The 15,354-nt window shown below is 40.1% G+C and overlaps 1 protein-coding gene across 1 annotated transcript in view; it reads right to left on the reverse strand.

Moving 5' to 3' along the window:
• Positions 1-931: 931 nt before the first annotated feature.
• Positions 932-15,354, reverse strand: part of ADAMTS6 (ADAM metallopeptidase with thrombospondin type 1 motif 6) — a 246,125-nt gene continuing 231,702 nt past the window's right edge. Inside the window, exons 23-25 of the mRNA XM_084833322.1 lie at positions 12,855-13,031; positions 10,379-10,535; positions 932-4,063 (exon numbers count right to left, since the gene is read on the reverse strand). Coding sequence (XP_084689448.1) covers positions 3,954-4,063; positions 10,379-10,535; positions 12,855-13,031 — 444 coding nt within the window. The 3' untranslated portion in view covers positions 932-3,953. The remainder of the gene's footprint in view (positions 4,064-10,378; positions 10,536-12,854; positions 13,032-15,354) is intronic.

A 15,354-nucleotide genomic window follows, 5' to 3' on the forward strand; every position in this document is an offset into this window, starting at 1 on the left:
AAGGGAGCTCTACTGACCTGTTCCATTCCAGACACTAGCATTTTGACTTGGTCCTGGGGTTGCTCTAAGAAGCACTAGCTTCCTGCTGCAACAGAAGTGGGTCGCAGTGGTGCAGTGTAATCAGTGGAGGTGTATGGGCAGTCCTGGATAGTGCCCACTGTGCTCAGCAAGGCTTAGTCTCATAGGACTGTGGCTGTAATATAATGAGAACAGAGAGCCTAATGTGACAATGACAGAGAAGTTTAAAGACCAGGATTGGCTGTTGTAAAATGTGGAATATTCTTTTTGTAATATATAGTGTGGAGAGGAAAGGGACTCATGAAAACTGGTTATAAAGGGAAAATATTAATGGAGACATGTTGCTAAGTTGCACAATAAATTTTTGATTAGATGATTAGGTATGTCTTGTCTTTAACATATTTCTAGAAATGTTAAGCTCCCTTCATTCTGCATTACAGGATTTCCTTCAAGGTCAGAGTTGCTAGATGTGGGGCAGCAGGCAAGTATGCAGTTGCTTCGCCTCCTGCCCCATTGTTCCTAGCCTACCATCCTTCCCCAGTTAAAACTAGAATTTAGGTCAGTATGCAAAAACCCAAAGGACCCCTCAAAGGACCATGATCACAATCTGGCAGATGCTGTTAATATCAAATCTTACTTCCTTGCAGTCTGCATAGCAGCCTAAGTGAAATGAGTGAAGGCGCCCCAGCAGCAGTACTTGGTGGACTGTACTCCATAACCTTTCCACAACATGTCCAAAGGCAATTATAGCCAGGGACAAGACTGAGACAGCATAGAGACATTACTTGAAGTGTTATCTTTAACTAAAAAGTAAATATACTGTACTTTCAGAACTGCTTTCAACAATGTAAATATTTGTGCTTGCAAAATTCTTGCACAGGGATGTCAGTGAACAGATTGCTACCATAAGGCTCATTCTTTAAAGCTGCAGTTTTTATTTTACTAAATTATCTATGTTAAAAACAAATCTGTGCCTGGTGTGGAATTTTACTGCATCAAGTGTTACAAGCAGCAGAATGCATGACATGTAAGAACAAGTGTTAGGAAACAATGGAAATAAATTAGCATATAATTTACAAAAGCAAATAAAAATAATAACAATGTAACAGTGTACCACATTAATACTGCGTATAAAATAATAAGCAACTAATCACAATAATAGAAAGGGTTCTTTTCATTCTGTATTGGTAAGAAAGTTTATGTGATATCCATATCATTAATAAATTCCCCCTAAAATGGACTGTTCCTAGGTGTGTATATTTTGACAGGTTGAACTATAGGCATTTTGTTTCAGTATGAGAGCCTTACTGGCATTGCTCAGTGGAAATACCAGCAACACATTGTGGTTAATACCGTACTACTGAATTCCTAGGCTTCCCATCTTTGTGAGCCTATACAAATGGTCATATTGTCATTATTTAGGAATACAATACTTTTAATATTTTTAGCTTAGATTATATAGATGGCTATAGTGTAGCAGCAATGTCCTGTGCTGTGGAAACCAATGATTTACTTCTTTTATTCAGGCTTTTATTTAGGTCTGGAGCTACATGTCGGTCCATTTGTAATCCCAATACATTCTGTATTTTATTCCCTTTAGCAATGCAAGTCAACATTGCTCCAGGGAGTTTCTTAAATTCCAAACTCAGTGCTCTTCTATGCTGCAGAGTAAACATTGGACTCCCTGGTCTTCTAGCACCAATGAAAGAGCAAAATGTGTTTGTGTAAACACTCTTTGCAATGTCAATGACCTAAGTGAGGTAAAAGAAGTTTTGTTTGAATAAATCTCATAATTTCTTGCTAGTTGAAAAGACACATAAACTAATAAATATATTCATGCCTCAGAGCAAACCAGAGTATGATAGATTGTAGTCTCTTGCCTGGAAAATGCCCTTGCAACATCTATTCCTTTTATTATATTTTTACTTAGCCAAGGCATGCTAGCACCAAGATATTTTTCTTAATAGACTGATGTACAAAGGGCATTCACTCACTGGCTACACTGCCCTCATGCCTACATGTTATCTCCCAAATGTGTATAACTTTTCTTTCTGAGCTTCCGATCCATTTCACTGAGAGCTGTATATATAGCAATTGAGCAGTAAATGGCTCCAAGTACACAAATTTGCTAGAAATGAATTCTACTCCTCATAGGTCTATGGAAGTGAAACATACTGTCAAGAGGTAGAGCATGACAGGCGTTCGATGGTTATAAAGACATGGGCTACAGTAATCCCCACTGATAGATTGTCAAGGGTTTTTTCTGCATAGTACAACTCTCTCTCCCTCTGTTTTTCCTGTTAATTCACATTAGTAAATGTTGTTCAACACATTTGGCTTACTGCAATTTGTTAAATATACTGACACATTTAGATATCATATACACATTATAAAAACTTGTCTCATTAAGAGTATTATTTGTATAAAAGTGCCATTTGACTTCTAGTGTTAATACAAGGTGGTGGTGTTCACATCATCTCAATTGCACTACAACAAAGGAGGCAAGTTGGACACAAAAGCACATTCATCAAGCACCTGCTACAAACTGCAAGTGTTCAAGTACAATATAATAATATAAACAAGTACCCACTTTCCTTATCTCTTTGTTGTGTCACTGACAAAGCAGGGAATGGGGGAGAAGTATTGCCATTAGGATTAGCTCACGCTGGATTTTGGAATCTATTTTACCCAAGGAGCTTGGCTTCACATTTAAATATAATTCAGAGTATTAATATATTGATATGGTGAATATAAAAACTATGGTAGTTTGACCTGAAAATTTCCCATAAGTTGTGTACTCTTTGGTTGTTCATTCTGTAAGAGTGTCCAAAAGTGGGCATATCCATATTCTCTCTTCTCCATGGTTTCTCATAAATCAATGCTCTCCTATTGTACCAGTGAAGGGAAAACTGCAAACCCACTGTATTTTTCTGCCTGATTAGCAGAATAGACAGCCCACTACACAGTCAGTTTATCACTGGTAATTACAGAGTAACAAAGCTAGTTAGATTTCTTTAAAATGGATGCCCCTCTGTAACTGAAGTGAGAAACAATGAATCTGAAGATATTAGCCTTAAGCATCCTTTACATAGGCAGTGAAATAGTAGGAAATATGTTCGTCATAACAGGAGTATGACTCCTCCATTGTATGGATATATTCCTTTTTTAGTGGAAATCCTGATTTAATTGTAAAATGGCAAGATGGCTATAAACCTGCAGTACATATTTACTTATTGTTTGATGCACCCAGGCAATAACTGTTGCATCTCTTAATTCTATGTTCCTCATCATTCTAGTTTAGTTTAGCTTTAGATATGGCTCACAGCAGTCTTCAGGAAACATTGATTATTCTTTAGAGAATTAGATGAAACAAAGGACAATACATTTCTTTTACTTCTGATTTATAATTGTTTCTAAAATAATATTCCCAAGCCCACTTATTTAACTTAAGTTGTGGTGCTGTGTAGTAAGATAAAATAGTTATTAATTATAAGCTATGACAAGATTTTTAAAATTCTTCTTCTGTAGTTGACCAACCATAACAGCTACATTTTAAACAATATTAAATACAAATGGATTCAGTGTCATTGCTAAGTCCATAATAAAAATTATCTTAATGGTCCAAGGAGGTAAACAGACTAGTGGATTTAATCAAAAGTACACATATGTTCCACCGTAAGTTACTCTGTATGCACTGTATGTATTTTTCCATTTTGGCATGCCCTCCTTATACTGTGTCCAGCACTTTGGATGAATAATTCCCACTTCACAGAAGTTAAAATAATATTGAAATTCTGTCAGCTGGGGCTGACCAGTGGTTACATTTTCCACAGGGTGATGCATTTACAAGGACATCTGTCTGGTTGCACTGTGCAGCAGTCTTTGATGGACACATTTCCACAATGAAATAACAAGGCACTTTCAATTTCTGTGGGTCAATGTCCTTGGCAGGTCTTGCAGCACATCTGTCTGAAGTATGCTCGACTGCAGAACTTGAACTTCAGCACCAGTGGGCAATAAGCCACTTTGTTCACATCTTTGCATTCTATTGGAAACATACGAAGACAAAATGATTACATAAATTAAAAAAGCACAGAAAAAACAACGCAAATAGGATATAATAAATTGCTTCTGTATCTGTTTTCTTCTCATTCTGGTACAGCTTACTGCATACAAAATAATTTTAAAGTTCGGTAACTGCACAGAAGCCTTCACCACTGCCTATTTATTTCCAGGCACACCCACTTTGTTCTGTAGGGAGCTGATCACTTAAGATTGCTAAAGAATAAGAGGTTTTCTTCAGACATATTTACAGCTTCTTCCCCAGGGTCTATTTGGGTCCTCAACCAAAAGTCATCTAAAATTTACTGAAGCTATGTTGTTCCCTATCATATTTAGGAATGAGTGGTCTTTGAATGAAAAGATCATCGCAGCTTTCAGTGACTAAAAATATTCAGCATTACTAAGTACAGGTATGGTGCAAGTTCAGTGCTGTTTGTCCTGTAGCTTAGATCTCCAATGCCAATAGTTTGCCTTATGTGGGAAGAAAAGGTATTTCTACATCTGAGATCTCTGGCAGCCCCTGTAATGGGTGTCAAAGGTCTCCCAAGATATAACAATGGAGGCAAAGAGATTCTACTATCCACTACACATAATCCATTGCTCTCTGACAGCAAAACAGTGAGGATTGACACTGCTTGATGACAGACTTCAATCTCCGAATGAGATTAAACTGAGGGAAAGGGGTTGGTGTTTTCCTCAAAATCCCTCCCAAAACGAACTTTTCCATTAAGTTTTTGGCTTAAGGCCTTAGTCTTCATATCAAACTGAAACAAAGAGTAAGTACAGATAACTACATTTGCTCAAATCCATCCTTTGTCAACCTGCTCCCTCCCATTCTTCTCCTTCCTTTGTTATTTCTCCCACTGTTGAAATTTAGACAAGTTCCTCTGTGTAAGGATCAGCCTTAAAAAAAATTTTTTTTTGCTTATGTTACTCTGTAAAATGTAATCTTATGTGTACTGATGATGCTGTATATATAAATACTCTGGCTTAGATTCAAAGAACCACACACCTTGTACTGCATGTCCAAAGGAGCTTTGGACTCATGTCATGCTACATGACAAACCTGTTTTGCAAGTGAAACAGTTTGTAACATGGCACAAGGGCCTGCCATTCAGGGATGTGTGGATGTGGGAGATTTAAACCTCCACTGGGCACACCAAAGCCTTTGGGCATGCAAGAAATAGATCTTTGTATCCCAGCCAAAATATATAAAAGCCAGTTCCCAGTTCCATCACACCAAGAAACAGAATCAGGGCAGGGCTATGCAAATAAATGGGTAGGCCTATGGAAAAATGAGCCAGCTCCTAAGTAATAAGCTGCAGTCTAAGATATAGCTAAGGGTGGGGTAGGGGTGTCTGTGATGCCGATGTATCCCTTAATCATGGTTAAGATCAGTGGCAGAAATTCACACACAAAAGGGAAGGGACTGAGGGAAGACAGTGCATGGCCCCTTGGCCTGTCCTGATACCTGAGTGGACTGTTATGTTTGCATCTGTTCTAAAGCAGTCTGCTTTGCAGGAAGAAACTGTATCCATAGAAAATATTGTCAAGATGGATAAGTATGGTTCAGACAACGCTAAAACATTACCTATTCTGTTTCTGACATGCAGGACCTGGTCAAAGTGTATTTTAATGTATTGCTACTATAGAGCATTTACATTTAAAAAATAACACACTATTTTCAGCTACTAAAATGCTTTAAAAGGCAAAGTGCATAAATATAAAGCAAACAAAACCCTGTATAAAAACAGATGAAATGGCACCAGGGATACAGTTTCAGGTGACCTTGTAAAACCTGGATTCAACTGCCATCTGTACTTAAAATATTATATATACATATACATACATACATATATATATATATATATATATATATATATATAACAGATGTGCAATATCAAATACATGTCAAATGCATGTGTGTGCTATATCAAATACATGCTGTCAGAATCTCACTTCGAATAACAAATGTAATGTTAACCTCATCAGTGGCAGCTTGCCAAGATCTAGCCTATAATGCTCTAATTCTCCAGTTAAATGTCTGTATCACAAAGAGCTAAAGCAGATGTTAATTGTGACAAGACGTCACCACTTTATTTCATCCATTCTTACAACCCTGGATCAGTTGTTTCTGCTCATTTATGGACTGATAGTTACAGATTGCCAAATTCAAAACTGAATTGCAGGATGGCTATGATGCAAGCAGCTGTCTCTACCAGATTGAAAACAGTACATTCCACTCATGTTGTAAATGCTTTTTACAGACCTACAAGTAAGAGGCAAAAACTATAGTAGGCAAAAACTGCTAATCACTTAACATGGATAAAACTATTGCCCATGCTAATAGTATCTAATATCAGACTTCACACTAGTTACCTGGGATAAGACTAGATTTAAAATGTATTTTGTCTCCATTTGAAATTTAGGAATATAAGCTATTGCTAAATTCTGATGTACTCTTGTACATGCACTCTTCCTGTTTTGCCTGCGATAATGCATATGCTTGAACTGTTTAATGGCATACATGTACATTAGTCAGCTGAATCTGTGTACTAGCTCCACTGAAAATCAGTGTATCTGAAATTAGAAAGTTCTTATCTGTAACGTTAGATTTATTATAGTTAATTGACATATCTATTTCATCACAATGATGAAGTTTTATACATGCCTGTGTGAACTAGTCCTAAATGCTGATCATGTAAATATACCACTAGATTAATTTGAAGCTTGTCCACTTGAACGTACTGACCTGGCTCATTTGACATGCCAGGCTCGTCGGGAGTTAGTTAATGCATGATGAGCTACCGTGCATGCCAGGCGATATTCTGAATATGCAACCCCCACTCAGGGATTGCTGCATCATGCAAACCTGGCCTCTGAGGATTACTTGAGGGTTAAACTACCCCCAAATGGTTATGCAAGGGTTGTTTAACCTTCAAATAACTGTCGGTGGCTGGGTTTGCATGACACAGCAACCCCAGAGTGGGGGTTGCATATTAAAAATGTCACCAGGCACATGCCACAGCTCATCGTGTTACACAACCCCTAATGAGCCTGGTGTGTCATCTGAACTGGGCCACTGAATGGCAAAAGTGGAAGAAGCCAAAAAGCCCAGAAATCTGATTGCCACTGGCAGTATTCAACTGTGTCATTCCATAAACTCAAATAATACTAGTGGAGCTCCGCCTAATCTACCCATTGTGCAACCACTTGCACATTACACTTGTGCAATCCAGACTTTGGTTGGATTCTCCTCTTATGCACTTTGGAGCCTAGGGCAGTACCCAATTGGGGCCTTCCACACACAGCCAGCCTTGCTGGTTCTGGTCCACACACAGCCAGCCCCAGTCCAAAAGTCGACCCTACCGTGTGACGTAGTGCTTCCGGGATCAAGCTCCGAAATGAGCAGAAATGCTTGTTTCTGGAAGGGGTAGGGCTCCAGTGACCCCACTTCCAGGAACAAGCATTTTTGCTGGATTCGGGGTTTGCCCCCAGGAGCACTATATAGTTTTGTGTAAGTGGTAGGGACTGGTTGCAGATTGGGGCTGGTGGGGCCGACCACACATGGAAGGCCCCAATTGGATACTGCCCCTAGTTTCTCCTAGCGCAACATTATTTGTGCTAGTGGAATGACACAGTTGAATCCTGCCCAAGAAATTTATTTATTTACAATTTATTTAAGACATTTATATCCCACCTTTTAGAAAAGCTGTTTTACAAGGTGGCTTACAATACATTAAACAAATTTATAATAATATAAAGAACAACTAAGTTAAAGCTAAAAACAAATAATTTCAAGCTTGCTCTTCTTCTGTAACAGGAACACTTGCCAAAAGTGGAATTCACAATAGCCTTATATAACTGAATGCTCTAAATAGGCCAGGAGTACTATTTTTTTCCCTCCTGATGAGCAGCCTAAAGTGAAGAAGTTTCATGGCAAAAGTCACCCCCTTCTGTGAAATATTTATTTATTTAAGAAATTTCTTACCTGCTTTTCATTATAAAATAATCCCTAAGTTTTATTACAATACAACACAGTAAAATAATACAACATAGTCAAAAAAACATAATCTAACAGGGGAAAACAATGACAGATAAATAACAGTTTAAACAATATAGCAAAAGAATATTCAGTCAAAGTCTGGGTAAAAAATGGGTCTTTAGGTTGCACCAAAAGCTTTTCTGACTTGGCGCTGGCCTTATATAAGGGGGGGAGGGAGTCCCACAGTTTGAGTACCTATATCAAGAACATCCTCTCTTGGGTTGCCACGTATTGAACTCCAGCCAAATGTGGTACCGTCAAGAGGGCATTCCCACTCAATCTTAATATCCAGGCAGCTACATAAGGCAGAAGGCGCTCCATCAGGTAACTGGGTCCTAAGTCATGTAGGGCTTTATAAGTCACCATAAGCACCTTGAACTTGACTCATTAGCTTATTGGAAGCAAGTGTAACTCCTTCAGAACTGTTGCAGTATGTTCCCAGTGTAAGCTGTCCTACTCAGCAACCTAGCTGCAGCATTTTGCACTGGCTGCAGCTTCTGGGCCAATTTCATAGCCAGCCTCACATCAACACGCATTGCAAGTCCAATCATTGGGTGGAATTCAATGGGGTGCTTATGTCAATTCCCTGATGCACTGCTAATTCCTGTCCACAAGCAGGACCTACTGCTTGCAGAAGGAAGATTTATTGCTTCTGGGCAACTGGAAACAAGCGAAAACACTCATTTCTGGAACCTGCCCCAGTCAAGGAACAAGTGTTTCTACTTGTTTCAGGGCTTCCTCTGGAAAATGCTAAATCGCTGTTGTGCAAGTGGTGGGTCCCGCTCACACAACGGAATTGGCGGGACCCACCACTTGCACAAGAGAATCAGGAGGGTGGCAAGAGAATTGGCAGAGGCATAAGTGCCCCGTTGGAGTCTGCCCATGAGGTTATCAGTGCTTGTGTGGCCAGGCTACTATGTGCTTTGGCTGCTAGCATCCAAACTATACATAGAAAACTAGAACATCCCTTAGGTTGCAGGTGCCTTGTTACCACAGGCATGCATTCTGTGAACACCTGCAGAGTGGTGACCAATGCAAAAAGGAATATCCTTACTGGAAATGCCAGTCCTACCAGAAACCGGAAAAAGCACTTGTGTTGGGTTCAGATACTGATGTGAAAGTGGGCCTCCCTTAAATCAAGAACTGCAAATCACTGTCCTTCCTGAAGTAAAACAGGATGTCTGCAAACACCACCATTAAAAAAACTTGCATGGGGTGATGAACTTGTTTTATTTCTGGAGGCCTAAAATGCAGCCTTCTTTCTTGGGCATTATGATTATCTGTGTATACCTAGAGAAATATAGGGTGACATACTTCCTTCTGGAATACTTCTCAGAGACTAGCCCTGATGTCTTATCTTGACTGATCTGGAAGCGTGGTCTTGACTGGTGGTAGAAGAGCCTTTAGCCAGACCTGGCCTACCGTGAAAGCTTTAAGAAGCTGGTGATGGATCTGGTCTCTTTTAGACACTTAAAAGCCCCAATGATCTGGGGGACAGATTCAAAGGGAAGATCCTCATCTTCACTCATATACTTGTTTTCTAATGGCAAGATCATGGACTAGAGTTAGGTATGACTCAAAAATGCTACTACAATAGGCTTAGATCAAGAATCACAGTCAATAATAGGCTGTGCTGTGTTTAACTGCTACTTAGAGAGCTAGATTGTCTCCTTGAAGATTTTAATAAAGCCTTACTTCTCATCAAGTAGGTATTCCATAAAGGCAGCTATTTTTCTCCCATAAAAGTATTAATACCACTCTATGAAGGCTACATAACAAGTCTCAGTGAGATAGAGGAGAAAGCAAAGAACTTTCTTCCAAAGTTGTCTATCAAAATTTGCCACCTGTCTTCTCTTATTGGTAAAAGATTCTACCTGGAATCCTGAAATCCTTGTAATTCTCTGTGTTGACCTGAATGGGAAAACAGATGGGTTTGCAGCAGAGGTACCCCCTCTAGACCTTTCTAGATTGCAGCTCCAGGTTTCCCTAATAAGGTTTAGCACTGATTTGTAATTTCTGAAAAAAAATTCAAATTCTGGCTCCACAGGGATGAAATGAAAAATATAATTTTTCCCTGGAGGATTTCCCAGGGGAATTAAATTTCCCTTTAATTTTTATAAACACAACAGAAACAGCATAATTTCTTGCTCTACAAAATGGCTGGGTAGAATTATGATTGAGGAAAAAATCACTGCTAAAATGTTTTACATTCATCTTTTTTGCATTAAAATATATTAGTAAAACCAAACTCACCTTCTGTGTTGGAAATGGGAGTACTGTCACATTTGCTTTCACACTGCTGCATTGATGGAGGCCGAAGAGTATCTGGACAGTCACTGGATGCTTGCCCAGTATATGAGAGACACTGCACAGTTCTCATTTGTTGTCCAAGGCCACACTGTGCAGAACACTAGGTTAAAAAGATGGCATGAAAGAAAACAAAAAGCAAGGGATGTCAAATTCTAAATAATAAAAGAAGAGAAACATGGTGAATGAACAGAAGTAACCCAATTCACACACACAGGAAATGCTAAGCTACTTGATACTATGATATTGTGTTGGGAGCTGTGGGATGCCCTTATCATTGTCACATTGTAAAATTTAAACTAGCCAGTGTCTAAATTCCACTTCTATAACAAAGACCTGCTTACTACTATGCTTCTCCCCCAGAAGTCATTTTTCAGCCATGGACCACCCATTTCTTTCTCTCTTTTTAAAATAAATCATCCCTTGTTGACAGCCCTCAGAGTTGAGGCTGAAACCAGATAAAAAAACAGACTGAGGGCAAACTAGTTGCTGTCATAGAAGAGCTGCAATTAGCCATATGGAAAAAGGGACATGGCTGGAAACTAAAAAGTCCTGATTTGGTAAAGGGCAACAGCTACTGCAGTTCTGGCAGAAGCCATTTAAATATTAGCATTTTTGTATTCTCAGCATATGGTGTCTAATGTTTGTCATGGAAGACAGAACCACGGAATACATTTGTCCAGGAATTGTTCAGAGTGGGATTATTTGAGTCTACCTAATACATGAATTTTAATTTTGGCCAAATTAGTGAAAATGCTTCCAAGCACAAAACTGCTCAGTCCTGAAGACCCACTTCATTTGTTTGACATAACACAGGTATATGGGGTGGGAAGTCTGCTGTCCAGCAGCAGATACATTATAGGCACAACACAATCCAGCCTCCCGCAACCTGGTGTCCTCCACATATGTTGAATTGCAACTCCCAGCATTCCCAGCCAGCTTGGCCATTGTTGCAGTCCAATACATCTGGAGGGCACCAGGTTGGGGAAAGCTGACCTAATGGGTACCTGTGATTTTTGCAAAGCTTCATTCCACATTACAATTGCATCTGAAAGGGCCATGAGATAGGAGACTCATATTTTCCAGCAACCAAATACTGCAGGTTGAGAGAAAATGCAACATCCAGCAACAGCAGTGGTACTTTGGGTGAAGATGTTTGTAGCCTTCACAAGTGAGCAATAACTATGTATTTATTGCATAAGATGATTTATTGCATAAGAGCCTCATTGGTGAATTGTCTATTTGGACTACTGTAACACACTCTATGCGGGACTGCGTTTGAAAACTGTTTGGAAACTTCAGCTGGTCCAGAATGCTGCAGACTGTTGACCAGGGTCAGTTACAGGGAGCGCATGACTCCCTTGTTACATCAGCCTCACTGGCTTCCGGTCTGTTTCCAAGGCACAATTCAAAGTGCTGGTTATGACCTATAATGCCCTATATGTCCTGGGACAAGGCTACCTGAAAAACCACCTTCTGCCATATGAGCCTGCCAACACTTTAAAATGGGTGGTGGCAGGGAGACCTTTCTCTCTGTATCATCATCATGAGAGGTGTGTTTGGTAGGGATGCGTGGGAAGGCCTTTTTGGTGGCTTTGGAACTTCCTGCCAAGGGAGGCTAGCTAGGTTGGTTCCCTCTTTGCTGTCCTTCTGAAGGCAGGCAGACAAGTTTATTCAACTAGGTCTTTGGCATGTAAGCTGGTCTGTTGGGTTGGGTACTTTTAAAAAAGTCCTTTATTTTATTGTTGTTAGCTGCCTTGAGCACCATTTCCTGGTAGAAAGGCAGCATATAAATCAAATAAATAAATAAATATGTCCCCATAGGTCAAGCTGTTTTGGGGCAAGCTGTTGCAGTGCACTGTCAACTAGTAGCTCTGCTCTGCCCCTTTAGCTTTAGCTGGGACTGTTGCCTAAAGTGACGTGAAAATGGGTAAAGTGTTTCTCCAGATGACTTTTCTACTAATTGTATATCTGCCATCTATATTTTTCCATTGTGTGAAGTCTAGACTAGACTAACCTGTAGTCCCTACTTCACATAATCTTTGGAGACTAACAATAAGCACTGCCGGTTAATGTCACATCTTTCCATAAGGAAGCAAACTGAAACAATTATGTCATACACTATTACTATTTTGTAGCAAGATCACCTAACTTACTTTTCATCTAATATCCTGTAATGTGAGGCAACCGATATATAAGTCCATGAAAGCTTATGACATAATAAATGTGTTAAGTATTTAAGAGTTCAATCCTATGTATGTCCACTCAAAACTCAGTCCCACTGAGTTCAGTGGTGCTTACCCCTGGGTAAATGGGACTGCAGTCTAAAGTATCCCAAGACTCTTTGGTGTTTTGTTGCAACAGTTGAAATGGCTACCCTACTGGAATATTTCTTTTTAGTTACCCAGCAAGCCTGTATTACCTGTCCCCAATCTCCAGTAACCCATCGTGGTGGAGGACATCTTCCCAAGCTACAACGCATGCGGACTGGTGGCTTGTTTTCTTCTTGGCAATGTGCAACTGGAAATGTTTTTGAAAAGTCACTGCTTTTGCAGAGAACAATACGATGCTTGAAACCAGGACCACATTTTGGAGTACACTGGAAGCAAGAGACATACATAATTTATATAATTAAATATGAAAAATTAAAATGTGAACATTTAAATATATTAAATCACTTGTCCTCCCGAACAAAAGTATCCATTACATTTATAATTCAGGACGTAGTATCATACTTGGATGTCACATTTGTGTGTATCATAAACTGTTGAATAAAGCTATTGTAAAGACTTTGCATGAAGAGTTACTTCACTTGTAAAGCACAATCCTAGGTCAGCAACACCAGTCATATTAATAAGGATAGAGTTATTGATTAAGTCCCGTGTGGAACCATATTTACAATTGTGCTTCCAGCTGAACATGGAAGAACAATGCTTCAGCAGTGCTAAAGGGCCCTAGTATGGAAAGGACCTGTGTGAAACTAACAGCACAGATCTGGACAGCTTCACCTATTTGCATCAAAACCATAAAGCTTCTTTCTTTTAACCTCCAGCGAGTAAGGGCCAGGCACAGGCTACACTAGAACAATCAGAAAGCTAGAGACTATGGAAGGACAAGACTCTCCAGTGGTGGTGACCTGCAAGGTGTGTGCAATGTTTGTTTTCTTGCCTGAGAATAACATGGCCTACACGTGCAACAAGTGCAAGTTGATCACACTGCTGGAAGAAAAAGTAAGAGGACTGGAGCGGCAACTGTCGACCCTTCAGGGAATAAGAGAACACAAAGAGTTCTTGGACAGAACGGTGGAACTACAGCAGCAAAGTGAAGTACAGGAACTAGAAGAGCAACAGCAAGCTGAGGCAGAAGAGGGAAATGCTGAGGTGAGGAAAAATGAAGTAGAGGATACTCCTTGGAAAAGGGTGACAGTTAGGAGCAGAAGAACTAGAAGACACTCGGCACCAGTGGAGGCAGTGGAACTAGGGAATTGTTTTCAAGTACTTGAGGATGAGACTGGAGGACAGCCTGCAGAGGAAGAATTACAGGGGAACCTGCATGACAACGAGCATGAGGCTGAAGGTTAGCCAAGGAGAAGCGATGAAACCAAGGCCTACAACAACAAGAAGAGAAGAGTAGTAGTAGTGGGAGACTCCTTGCTGCATGGGATCGAAACCCAAATATGTCGTGAAGACCTGTGGACTCGCCAGGTATGCTGCCTCTCGGGAGGATGGATTAGAGACGTGACACGAGGGTTGCCTGAACTCATAAAGCCCACTGACAAGTATCCCTTTCTTCTCATCCATGTGGGAACAAATGATACTGCCAAGCAGAGCTACAAAGAAATCACGTCAGACTTTGAAGCTTTGGGAAGGAAACTCAAGAACTTTGGGGCCCAGATAGTTTTCTCATCCATCCTTCCAGCAGTTAGAAGAGGGATAGAAAGGGAAAGAAAAATATTCCGGGAGAATGACTTGCTACGAAGGTGGTGCCGATGAGAGAGATTTGGATTCTTGGACCACGGGCTATACTTCCTGGAAGATGGACTGTTGGCAAGGGACAGGTTGCACCTCACAAAGGCTGGGAAGAATGTGTTTGGCCACAGCATGAAGAACTTTATCAGGAGGGCTTTAAACTGAATGCTATGAGAAAGGGAGACATAAAGTTGGGGGTAACAATGGATGAAGGCTCATGCACCGAAACGGAGAGAACAGCTCTAATAGCGCCCAATAATAGTCTTCACAAATATGTAGGAAGAAAGCCAGACCATGAAGCACATGGTCTTTGATGGCTATATACTAATGGCCAGAGTATGGGAAACAAACAGAATGAACTTGAACTCTTAATACATGAGGGAAATTATGACTTGATAGGTGTAACTGAGACTTGGTGGGATGACTCTCATGACTGGAATACAGCAATTGAAGGATATAACTTGTTCAAAAGAACAGGAGGAACAGAAAGGGAGGTGGGGTTGCACTATATGTTAAAAATACATATCTTGCACAGAAATACAGGAGGATGAGCTTGGTAGTCCCATCGAGAGCATCTGGGTTAAAATAAATGGAGCAAAGAATAAAAGGAATCTAGTGGTCGGAGTCTACTACTGGCCACCCAATCAAGGAGAAGACGAGGATGAAACTTTTGAAAAGCAAATAGCCAATGTTTCAAGGAAGCATAATGTAGTAGTAATGGGGGACTTGGCAGTCAAAGCCTATAGAACTATCAAGATGCTCCATGTTGGTGCTGGGTGACGAACTGGAGAAGCAAGCTTCCTTATACTCCATAAAAACTGACTGACTAAAGGGGTAGAAAAAACAGGAACCCCATCCACTGGAATATGAGAGGCCAAGATTGCGGCCAAATAAATGTCAGTGAGGAAACAGACAATCCTTTCTCTTGCAAGGAAAGAAGAAATGTAAGAACAC

Source organism: Heloderma suspectum, chromosome 2 (genome assembly GCF_057233095.1).
Source record: "Heloderma suspectum isolate Gila_16-S chromosome 2, 16-S_ref, whole genome shotgun sequence".
NCBI lineage: Eukaryota > Metazoa > Chordata > Lepidosauria > Squamata > Helodermatidae > Heloderma > Heloderma suspectum.